General features: G+C 34.9%; 2 protein-coding genes across 2 annotated transcripts; both read right to left on the bottom strand.

Annotated features, from left to right (window-relative positions):
- Positions 1 to 1605: 1605 nt before the first annotated feature.
- LOC140750421 (STAM-binding protein-like A) lies at positions 1606 to 9476 on the bottom strand. Its single transcript, XM_073083918.1, has 9 exons — positions 9154 to 9476; positions 7966 to 8233; positions 7373 to 7498; positions 6807 to 6943; positions 5909 to 6053; positions 5230 to 5367; positions 4628 to 4740; positions 3797 to 3899; positions 1606 to 3341 (listed from the first exon to the last, which is right to left on the bottom strand). The coding sequence occupies exons 1-9, from the start codon at positions 9276 to 9278 to the stop codon at positions 3279 to 3281; spliced, it is 1218 nt and encodes a 405-aa protein (XP_072940019.1). The 5' UTR covers positions 9279 to 9476; the 3' UTR covers positions 1606 to 3278.
- A 453-nt stretch (positions 9477 to 9929) lies between these two features.
- LOC140750087 (uncharacterized) lies at positions 9930 to 12436 on the bottom strand. The gene is made up of 2 exons (XM_073083439.1): positions 12023 to 12436; positions 9930 to 11886 (listed from the first exon to the last, which is right to left on the bottom strand). The coding sequence occupies exons 1-2, from the start codon at positions 12225 to 12227 to the stop codon at positions 9953 to 9955; spliced, it is 2139 nt and encodes a 712-aa protein (XP_072939540.1). The 5' UTR covers positions 12228 to 12436; the 3' UTR covers positions 9930 to 9952.

The following is a 12436-nucleotide window of genomic DNA, read 5'->3' as shown; positions in this document are numbered from 1 at the left end:
GCATTAAAATTGTATTGTATATTAAGAGACATGACGTATTGTCTATGTAGTGTACTATATCAGCACTTACAAACAATGTATTGTTTGTAAAATCTTTAGAGGCTTTAGAATTTATATGTAACATGACCGCTGCCTTATAATGTTATCACATGTCACTATGTATTCAAATGTGCAATAAATAAAATTATTGATGTATTTCCAAGTTTTATTTACATTGGTCCGTATCAGTATTCACACGTAGGTACATAGGGCCTATTACTTGTCACGCGGGTTTGTGCCCACATGAGTGCCACATGCGTGCCACTCTCATTCTATCATGTCACAGATAGTTTTCAAGTCTTGCAAGACGTATGCAGGATGCAGAGGTTTTTTAATGGATTTATTCACGCATGCGGATAAGACAGACATAAAGACAAACACGCGTGATAAAAATACCCTTTTATCATCTTATCAATCTAACTGTGTAAAGGTGATTTATTTCAATCCATATTTAGTTTATTGTGACAATAAAAAAGGAATAGATCTTTCGTTCTTTTATTGTATTATTCCACATTGTATAATCGTCATTAAAATTACAGAAAGTCATTTGTCACAATTAAAGAGATTAAAAAAAATCATCTTTACATTTATTTGAACAGTTCTTTGTTAAATGGCACAAAAGATATAATGTTCCCGTGACAAAAACCAGTTTAGACCAGTGCGCTTCTATAACTACGAAAGCAACGCGTGCAATACACAACAAATATTAAATATAAAATATACCTTTGAAACAATAACATCACCTCTGATCTCTGTGCAAAACACATTCATGGCAGGTCTACCACACGATAACAATTAACAAAAAATAGGGATGGTGATTGGTCAAAGAATAGATTTTTGGAATATAAACATCAATTCAAAATCATGCATTTTTGACGCTTTTACTTTTTCATATGTCCCTTTTTCTTCTGGTCTTAATTTCAGGTTTTTTTTATCATCTACCTGTACACACAGAGCAACAAAAATAGATTTTCTACTTTTATATTTTTAAAGATCAATTCGTCAATTTGTTTTAAAATCGATCTTTTAGAATCGCCACCCCTACTTAAACTTAAAACCATCATATTCATTCCTCAGAAAAGACATTTCAAGACACAAACTTATATATGGCTCAGGTACAGCTTATATACATTCCTTTCCTACATTTTCCTTCGCCCTAAAATTAATACCACTATAAATAATTTCATTAATTAAAAATAATTGTGCTATGTGAGTTATAGAAAAGGTAAATAACTTGGCAAATTCAACCAAATATTCCCAATTACTCTGCCAGGCCCAATTAGAGGCCATTTCCTAAGCCTTGCATAGATTTTTATAATTTACATCAAATGTATCTAATTTAATGAAATCATATAAGTAAAGTTGTCGTTTACTTCCAGCCATCCAGCAGTAATTCAGATCAATGCCAAGTATTCGGATATAACAATCAATCAAACGCCGAACCGATGTTTTATCAGTACAACATTACTTATAACAATTCAATTTGTTCTAAATGAAATTATGATTTAAATTATTACTGATTTACGATTTGTAAGTTTACATTTTACTCCTTTTTAATGTTATTTTACCAAAAACACATTCAAATGCAAATTTAATACGCCTCTATTTTTAATATTCATAAACAAAAATAGTACTGATTTCTTGTAAATTAAAATGTGTTTTTTCCGAATGATGACGTACATAAAAGAATAAAATACGTGATCCAATATTCTACGTTAAGTTAAGCTTCAGTCTTCGGCTATGCCTGCTTATCACACGTATAAACATACATACAAACATTATGCATTTGTTAGTGATACATAACACTTATATTTTCACATACAGAATAATATTATTATGTCATTTTTACACAACAATCGTTAAATGGAAATTACCAAATAAACAATAACAAATCATTAATTAATTCGTAAACCATTATGGAATATTTTTTTAATCTCTAATCTATAGATAAATTAACAAAAATAACATCTAATTAAAAATAGCAACATATTGCATAAACACATACTATTGTAGTATTATTTTAATACCTTTTTAATACGAATAGATTTAAATTAATAGGTAAATGATTTTGTTAACGATTATAAAATTTTGATGAATTTTAAACAATTATGCAATTATTGAATAAAGCATAGATTTTAGTTAAGCTCATAAACATACATACCTAATATAAATATATCCCAAGCACACATCAAACTACTTATTAGAACACTGATTGGTTTAAAGCACGACGAGAGTGATATAATTTGCTACAAAACTTAGTTGTTACCATCCTCGATGTTACTCAGATCTATATTACCTTAATCACTAGATCAAAGTACAATAAAAGATCATTCATGTAACTTTTTTGTCACGCATGTATACGCCAAAACGAGTTCCGCTTGCGCGCGTGACATATGCATCACATCGTTTCATACTTACACGCTCGCAAAGATAATCCAGCGAGTTAATTAGTTAAAATCTCTGTTACGCTCATATCTGAGTCCAAAACTTACGGATCACTCATAGTCACAGATGTAGGAAGTGTTAGGTGCCGATGAATTTGAACATGGCCTGACTTAGAATAAGCGTGACAAGCTCATAATTAAAGTACTGTTGATTTATTTAGTTTTATCGGATGCCCAAAGTGCAAGTTACTCCAGATCCAGTTAATTCGAAAATGCCACAAAAGGCTTAGCAAATTAATAAATATAGATAATGTTTTAAACACGTCTTTTTATACTGCAAATTACAACAATTTATTTTATTAAACCAATTTAAAATAGTAGTCATTGTGATAAACTACCCACTATTGCAAAATAATATTTGTTGTTCTACCCGCCGTCTGTGTAATAAATGTGACATTGCAACTCGCCGGTCGACTTGACTCAGTCTTACTTCGGTAGCGGCGAGAGACGGACATGTGTTGAGCGCACAAATTTTAATATATTGTTTCGTTGAGTTCCAATCCTGAAGTAGAAATCCAAGACATAACAGTAATTATCCTGTACTTATAACTATTAGTTTATTAGTTATAGTTGTTAATTGTTAATTTGACACACAATTACTTCATTATCTTCCAGATAATCATAAATTGCTGTAATTCACACTAACAATAAATACAGCTTAATTCTTCATAAAGATGGTTTCACAAATATAATTACTCTGTTTATATATAATTAAATAATAAAGAATTGACATAGCAATAAATGCAACGGGAAGCTTTGGTTGCTGGGATGCTCTATGATACACGTTGGGCGAATTCATCTCCTGAGGTCCACCATCTCCACCGGCGCTGTGTCGTCGATGCGCACGTGTGTTACAGTCTGGAAGGTAAATGAATAATAATTTAATAAAGTACGTGCGTAGGCATGTAAGAGGTTATACTTCCTTAGTTTTATTAATATACTTTTATAAATACAAATAAATTTTATCTGTGATGAAAATAGAGACAGAATAGGTAAAATATGTGTTATACACATGTGCATAAAAATATGCTCTGTTCTGTTTTTTTACACTTGGACCAAAAGAAGTACAGCTTAAATTTTTATTAGTGGTTTTCTTTTATATTACATAAGTACAAGGAAAGAGTAAATCGTCAATTAAGTTAGCTTAGTTTTAATTCCATATTTTTAAGTACTACTAATTAATTTCTCCTTAATAAATCACTCTTCTACATTCCTATTTTAATGTTATTTTAATAATTGTCCAATCAAAATACTCTCATGCATAATTCATAATGCGCTAAATTGTCATTCATATAGCATTTTCAAACACTTACATAAAATAGTGGCGGATCATTAGGGTGTGGATGGAAGCCGGTTTGTCGGCAGCTCGCGATATACTGGATACCGTAGTCGGGAGTCAGCGCGAAGTATCCCGTTCTGAAATTATTTGTTTTTTCATAGTAAGTGCTTTACCGATTCAGTTACATAATACAAATAAAAGTGTGCAAATAATTAAACCGGTTAATATCGATAAAACATAAAATGTATTTTGATTGCGATTTCACCTTTTATACATGCGAGTAGTTCAAGACTGCATGCATACCCAATTACATAATATATAGATTCTACATTCTAATGCTATTATTTGCTCTTTCTTGTTGTGAACTAGTTACATTCAATTTAGATTTATTATCAGGTGATAGTTTGGTTGGGCTTTTAATAAGTATAAGAACCGTTTCATTTCTTTGTTCATACATTGCGCACTTGCATATTTTCTATACAAATTGTCAGTTATATAAAGCTATCCGGCAAAAACTAAGAGTGTATTATTTTTCCAATATCATTATAACTAATAAAAAAACACTCACAGCCCCACACTAGGATTCTCTGTATCGTGAATGCTATGGATACACACAGAGACAAATACACAAACACGCAGATCCAGAAATCTAAATTCATCATTTAGAAATCTGTCTGGCCGGAGATCGAACCCGGGACCCTCTGCGTGTCAGACCGGCACGGTAACCGCTGCGCCACGTGGGTCGCGAGTCAAATGGAGATAATAATATTAGCTCTACTGTAACTTAATCAACCAGCAGTCTCCACTAAGTGTCATATCCCAACCACTGTTTTGTGGCTGACGAGTGAAGGTTAAATATACTTACTCATTATATTTTGGTGCGCATACAATTGCGATGGCTTCTGGCATCATTAGCTGGTAAGAGCACTGTGTGTGCAAATCCACTGATGACAGAAACGCTGTTTGGGTTGGATGGGTCTGCAAGCAAAAACAGATGTTGGTTTTGGTAATAAATCATATAAAGTAAAAACATTTGCTATGTTTTAAAAACTAGGGCATCCTTGCTTTGTGTGTATAGTCCGCGCCAAACTGCTAGTCCGCTCTGAAGCTGTTGCGAGCAGGCGTAGTCATACAATTTGCTATGGTGACGCGATTCATTTCTATATTCAGAGCGGACTAGACCACATATACATAGATTTTCACAAACTGCTCAGATGCTAAAACAGACATGAAAATCCCCTCATTTTAGCTATTTTCTGTAGTATAATTGAATATACAAAATTTGTATGGTATATCCATTCTTTTTTCTTGGCTTTGTGGGTACAATGTGTCATTCATTGACTTCATATGGTTTGCTTAAAAAATTTTTTTGAAACTCTAATCTAATCCGTCCATTGCTTATACTATATTTATTGTATATTTTATGACTTAAATATAAGGAGATCGTTGTAAATGCGGGTTTCTTACGTGTATCCAACCGAGTGTGATCAGGTTATGCTGGTCTTGGTAGTGGAAGATCTCCTCCTCATTGTTAGTGCTGCAAGAATCCGCCGTGCCAGTCTGCTTCGGCACTATCACGTGGGTGATCTTCAGCTGATCACGCTCCTGGAAACATGAATTAATCAAATTGCAAGTATTCTTTTAATTAATGACATATTATGGTGTTTCAGCAAATAATTCAATAATGACATATCGTAGTGTAGATGTTCGGCGGCTTTAGTATTGTATTTTACAAGTTTTGTGACGTCACACTAGGATAATACATGCGCACTGTTACTTTACGTTACGTTAAGTTACGTCACGTGTTTAATCTTATTTTATTTTTATATTGTCTTTTGTTCACTTATTTTTATTTGTGTCGTCTTGTGTTGCGTGTTATAGTCCGCATCAATCCTTCTAGTTCGCCTTGAAGTTGCGCGCAGATGTAGTCAGAGAGCCAATCCGGTCGAACAGAACTACAAGCATATGCTCCGTAGCAACGTAAGGGCACACCAATGCAGCTATGTCCCCGTGAGCAACAGCAGGCAGCGGACGGATGCCGGGGCGGTCCCGCGCCGTCTTCGTCCCGCTGATATTCACGATTTGCTGTTGCGACGCGACTTGTTTCTACATTTAGAGCGGACTATAAGTTCGGCGCGGAGTGTACCAGGATGCCGGCGAGGATGCCGCAGAGCTCGGTGTTGCGCGCGGTGTGCGGCGCGGCGAGCGCCAGGAAGCGCGGCAGCAGCGCGGCGGGCGCGCGCACGGCCCGCAGCCGCCGCCCCGACCACACCTCCTCCGCGCCGCTCGCACTGCGACCGTACCACGTTTTATTATTTGTCGACTTCTTTACCAAACTGATAGACCACAATCAACACCATTATGTTTGTTACTAAATTTGTAAAAAAATATATGATACGCTACGCTGGATCGTGACGTATTATATTGCATCCTATCGTGTCGTTTCATATCGACTCGTTATCATTTTGATATATATTTTTGTGACGCAATAATTTCACGTAAATTTTTTAGCAAATCATATAAATTTGTAATATGTTTGTACAGTACCAATTAGCACGTAATCGTTGTGTAATAATTTCACGTTCAGTTTCAGATCGATACTTTAATTAAGGATGAAATTAACGACTAGTTAACTAATGTTTGTGCATGTTTCATAAATGATAAAAAGATAATATGTCGCTGAAATTACAAATGAACTTTTAAAACTATACCTTCGACCAGTGGCGAACTAGGGTCGTAGGAGGCCAGGGGTGGAAAGTCGAATGGAGGCTCCCAGTGTAAAAAGTTCGCCTGTGATTCGGTGACCTTTTTTTTCACTGACTGATACACATTTCATACATTGTTTGGTTCTAACGATCTTTTTTAACAACTGCGTTTGGAGGCTCCCCGAGGATCGGCGGCCCGGGACAGGCCTTCCGCCCCCCCCAGGGCCGCTAGAGTCATCGACACTATACTTCAAGTATTAAATCCAACATCAATTTCTTACTACGTCGACGACAATTTCATATTAATGTCATAGCAAAGTATACTTGTGAAGAACTAACAGATGCCTGGAGGGCGGTATGAGCGGCGGCGCGGGCTGGTAGTGGTGCGCGGGCGGGCGCGGCGGCGTGGCCGCGAAGTCGTCCGGGTAGCTCACGCCGTCCACCGCCGGCGCGGACGGCGCCACCGCCCACTCCTCCTGCGCACAACACACACACATCATCACAACACCTGACATGATACATACATGAAGGTGGTAGAACCCTTTGTGGTTCGACTCCGGCGGCACCACCGCCACACCTATTTCTACCTAATAACAGCAGTGTTAAGCGCTGCTGTGTTCTGGTTTGAAAGGTGTGGTAAGGGAGACAGACTTTTCCGAGGCGTTCCAGCTTAGTCCTCAGGGGTAGCGGCGCATCTGTGGCCGACCTCAGAAAGAAATTTAATTTTATCTGGGGTTGATTACAAATGTCCATGGATGGCAATTGCCACTTACCATCAGGTGGACTGCACGCTTGTCCTACATTATAAAAATTTTTTGAATAGTAAACAATAATACAAGAACATTAAGCGTAAAACATAAAGCGAAAACATCAACTATAGAGCAATAAATTGTTATCAATTTTACCGCATGCAGCAAATGTGGTGTTGGGTGTGCATCTTTCCTATCTTCATCTGCTTGCAGCCTCTCTGCCAACTTGGCATCATCTTGTTCTTGTTTCCTCCTTGCTTCTGCTTCAATGCGCCTTTTCTCCTTAAAAAGCTTAACCATTAGATATAATGTCATAGAAGTGGATCACAGATATCGGAAAAAGATTATAGGCAACAAAGTAATAGTAATAGGAAAAGGGCAAATCATAACAAATTTCGGAGTAAAGAACCAATTTTTTACAAGTAAATAAATCATCACTATCATATAAAAATTTATTATAGCACACAGAGTATTGATATTTTCATAAATGTTTTTGTATTTTTTGAGTTTTGTTAATATATTATTTAATCTAATTGATTAGGCACCTGTGAAACTAGAAGTAACATTTAATCTGACAGGAAACTTTTCATATCCAAAATATATAATTTATTTTTATCTCTACATTGAGGAAAAAAATTGTTCATAGTCATTATTTATAGTAATTAAAAAAAAAATAGCAAAAGGCAGTATACATTTTTAAAATCTTAATATCACAATGATTAAGCTTAAAGTTTGATGATTCGACTAACCTCATTTTCCTTATAATGTTGGTGTTCTTTAGCATAAAGGTCTAGAAGTTTCTGCTTGAGCTTCTCAGCTTTTGGCATGACTTCTTTAAGCTTAGACTGGTTCACCGCTTTCACATCAGCTGGCACTGATGCATACTCCGGATGTTTCCGGATCTTCTCCACGAATAATGTCATGAACTTCATGTATAATATGTAAGCGTTCTCAAGGCTTCCTTCTGCTAGGTACACGTTAGCCATCCTTACCATTTCTAGGCCTGATCTATAGTATCTGTAATAGTAAAGTAACTAGGATATATAGTTTTATGTAACTACGATCTACGGTTCAATCCCCGGCCAGATAGTAATCTAAATGTTGAATTTAGGTTTCTGTTTCTGGGTCTGGGTGTTTGTGTATTTGTCTATGTGTGTGTACAGGGCACCCACGATACAGGGAATCCTAGTGTGGGACTGTGAGTGTAGACAGTGTAGCATAGCGTAGCGTACTTACTACAGTGATACTGTCACATTAGGGTACCAATGCAACATAACTATGTGATAATGTTTGTTTCCCCTTCGCATGGCAATTTCAAGGTAAAAATACTAAAAAATTATTTTATCTATAATTGCAACTTTGTGTAAAAAAATTGTCAATATCAAATACTAAAAAGTTTACATTTATAAGATTGGTAATACCGTTTCATATACATATTCTTTGTTTCTTTAATGAATTGTTACATGATAATGCACAAGTACTGAATGAAGAATAGCAGTCTCAATTATACTATAGAATAACAGAACACGCATGAAATGTATACATATGCAATTATACCAAATTAGGACAATTTACAATTCAAACAGCATTGAGACCAATTGACTACCATAATTATTAAAACTTAATATGTGGGTATGTAATGTACCATAAACTATGAATGTTATACTATTACATCTATTGTTAACTATTAGGGCAGGTTAGAAAACTGTTTTAGACGGTTATTAGTTATAAGACAATATTATATTCTTAGTGTACTGCTGATGTAATATTAATATGATATTTAACATCAAAAACAAATTATCTGATCCTGTACCTCCAATAAAAAAAACAGTCTTCTTTTCCCTATTTCAATTTATGCAATCATAAATGCCTATCAGGGTATGTTAAAAATATGAAGATATGTACATGTTCTTAAATTTCAAATTATATGATGTTACCTTCTAGGAGGAACGTTTGGATCCACATCTACCATGGTCCCGTAGTTAGCTAACTGTTTCACCCTCACGGCGGGCTCCAAGGAAGCCAGATCCACAGTTTTCGTACGTTTTTCACTAGACTGCATGATATATTATTTTAGTCTCTTTCACACAAAAAAAAGGATAACCTAACAATAATAATACTCAAATTGCAAATACTAATACACAATAATATTATAATTCTAACGGAATCAGTCCTTTACAAGTACTGGCATTATCACAAAATTCACGAAATCGTAAACAAAATAAACTCCAGACTCCGGCAAGGTGACTAACAAATTGACAATTTTGACATTGATTTGACAAATAAGATGACATTACTTTATTTTTTATATAATGGATAGGCAAAAAAATATACTGCACAGCTGGAAATTATCCAAAGTTCGAATTCAGATTGCCTCACAATATATCTAACTGGTTAATTAAAAAAATGTAAAGATTTTAGTTTTACTATTAATTAATTTCACTTCTTAACTTCACTTTCTATACTGCCGTATATATATATTACCAATGTAGCAGCAACGTAAATTAATTATTATATTTATGCCATTTTGGAATAAAGATGGTTTACCATTCAGTCCAATTGTTTGGATTTTGAATAGGTATCGCTGAGTAACAATCGATTACTAGCTAAAATCTAAAAACAGGATAGGAAGGAACAAGTACAACGGTTTGTTAATTAAAGGTAGCTTCAGGAGGAATGAAGATAGGTAAACAATAAGTACATTGCATCAAATTTGTTTTAATTTATTTATTACCCTTACAAGGCTCTGCAAAAAGCTGCATAACACATATAACAAAATCCTAATAATGGACACCAAATACATGCAGAAATAATTAATAGCAAAAAGTGACACAAATTTTTATACAATCTATAAGTCGTTAGGAAAAATGGATACAACGATGGACATATCTTATATACGAAAAAACAGGGCTTTTTTCTTAACGTGTAAACGTATGCGTCCCCAAGACGAATATCATATCTCCACACTTCTTTCTCAACATCGCCTATTAGTCTATTAATGTTAGATACTGTGTTCTTGCAGTATCGATATACTTTATGTCTGAATGTAATTGGAGTGCCTTGTTTTGTTAAAGATTTGAAAATTCGCTCTTGAGATTGTATTGGTTTCCAAGTTTGATGAAGTAAGTCTTTCGAATAAGCACTTCTTTTAAGATTAGCCTTATTGCGTATTGGACTTGAAAAGTTAAAATGAACTGGCAAACCACGGGTATTTGTACATAAATGTCTATGTCTATGATGGCAAGAACAGCGCACGGAAGGTACTACTTTTTGTTGAGATTTGCAGACCGTGGGTTTCCCTGGATAAGACTGACTACGTCGGGCACATCGAGGCAATTTGTTCGTATTAACACCAATAGTATTATTACTACAAAACTTGCCGCAATATGGCTCGCTTGCTACTGTCCTTACACATTTTTTGCGACATTGACTACTGTTATATCTCCTTTTTCTCTCAGCAGCCTTCATTACCCAACCTTTATTTTTACTATAATACAACGTATATTTATTCTTTGGATTTGACGTCATTACACAACGCTTATTAGCCTTATTACGATACCTGCCTTTTGGTGGGTAATGTAATTCACGACGCGCTGAATCATTGTTCCCTGAATGAAGAAGGGATTTAAATACGCCAAAGGAAAGTGCAATTGAATTGAGTGCCCAATTGATACCCCTAACTAAAGGTGACCAGAGATTATTATCAGGACATGTTTGTATTGAGTTGTCTACAGTACGTTTACTGCCATGCACGTGTATTTTCACTACTGGTTTACTTTTACACCTCGAAGTTCGATTTATTTGTTTGGGCCGCAAAGGGTACGTAACTACCCAACAAAAAAATAGAGCAACAATACATGGGGACCAAACGATTAGAGCCAGTGCAAATATGATAAACTTAAGTGCCCCTTTTGCTAAGTAAATAGCGTTTTCGTGTAACATTATTGGATTGTATACAGTTTTGAAAGTATTACAGCAATCCTGGTTTGATTTGGACTCGTTTTCATGTTGCACGCTTTTTATACACACTTCTTTTAAGTCACATTGATTGCTAACGGTAGGACAGTCGCCTCCGCCTCGTCTTGTATTAGATGTTGTTACAGTTACTTTGAGATTCTCGTTTTCAGTTTGGCATTGGCAGTTATTTAGCTTACTCCTTCTTCTTCCTTTTATATTAATTTCCTCTAACTCTGCGTCTGTAACGTCGTAGTTAGGAAAATCTATGACTTTGTAATGTGTTGGGAGAGTACAGCCGCAACTTGGAATAGAACTTGAATAACGTAAATTTGTACATTTCACATCATTTAAGGCCAAACTTTTACGTTGCTTGGTGTTCTTCGGTACTTCTTGGAACATATTTACCATGTTGAGAGGCTGGTTACATTCTTCATCAAACTTATTACATAAACAACGCTCTTCCAAATCATAGATATCATTAATTAAAGACTGATGATTTCTGCATTTGTTATTCTTAGATATGTCTGAGCTAAATAAAACTTTAATTTCGTTGCTTCGCATAGAGGTATTTCTTTGCTTTTTATTTTTTGTGTATTGAAGTGTTTTGGGCGATTTAACAATTCGTTTAATATAATTACTACAGGTGGATAGGTTTTTCTTGATATTTATAAGATTTGCAGACTTTCTTCGTAACTTGCATTTTTGTTCTTTAGCTGAAACAAACATTTTAGATATTCCATTATACTTAATAGTAGCTCCGATCGAAAGGTTTCTTTCACTTTGTGTAAATAAAAAGCATTTAATTTTCATTCACAGTTTCAACTTACGCCAAATAATTAATGGTCTTACTTTTGATTTTTGTGTTGGATAGTTTTCGATCAACGTCTGCAGTCCTTTTTTTCCGAGATCTGTTTTCCTTCAGTATTGTGGGCTGTGCAAAGTTTTGTGTCGTATGTATGGCATAATTTTCACCAAATTTCGCAGCTTTATCATTACTACTACTATCAAATTTCAAAACAGGCAATCTGTGTATATTCTGAACGCTATAATCCATTTAGTTCAGTGTAGTTTTAATATTTTGCTCCTACTGCACCTATCAAAGGTACTTACTTATTTACAGAAAGTATGTAAAGTATAATTAAAAATTCATTACTATTGGAAATAGTGAATAAGTGTATAACTTACAAAAATATACATAATACTTGTGCAAATGCATGCTATAAGATGACATTGTCATTAAAACCCATTGTCAGTAGTTAGTAG

This window comes from Epargyreus clarus, unplaced genomic scaffold (genome assembly GCF_041222505.1).
Source record: "Epargyreus clarus isolate Ecla_fem2 unplaced genomic scaffold, WU_Ecla_fem_2.2 ptg000019l, whole genome shotgun sequence".
Lineage (NCBI taxonomy): Eukaryota > Metazoa > Arthropoda > Insecta > Lepidoptera > Hesperiidae > Epargyreus > Epargyreus clarus.
This window is presented reverse-complemented; position numbering and strand designations above follow the sequence as displayed.

What these genes read in the sequence shown, in the direction of transcription:
- LOC140750421 (XM_073083918.1), bottom strand. Translation starts at nt 9,278, where the DNA reads ATGCAGTCTAGTGAAAAACGTACGAAAACTGTGGATCTGGCTTCCTTG. An exon ending in GCATCCTCGCCGGCATCCTG is followed by an intron (nt 5,368 to 5,908) that starts GTACACTCCGCG and finishes TCATGTTTCCAG; the next exon opens with GAGCGTGATCAGCTGAAGAT. An exon ending in ATGATCCGCCACTATTTTAT is followed by an intron (nt 3,342 to 3,796) that starts GTAAGTGTTTGA and finishes TTTACCTTCCAG; the next exon opens with ACTGTAACACACGTGCGCAT.
- LOC140750087 (XM_073083439.1), bottom strand. Translation starts at nt 12,227, where the DNA reads ATGGATTATAGCGTTCAGAATATACACAGATTGCCTGTTTTGAAATTT. An exon ending in ATCCAACACAAAAATCAAAA is followed by an intron (nt 11,887 to 12,022) that starts GTAAGACCATTA and finishes TGTTTGTTTCAG; the next exon opens with CTAAAGAACAAAAATGCAAG.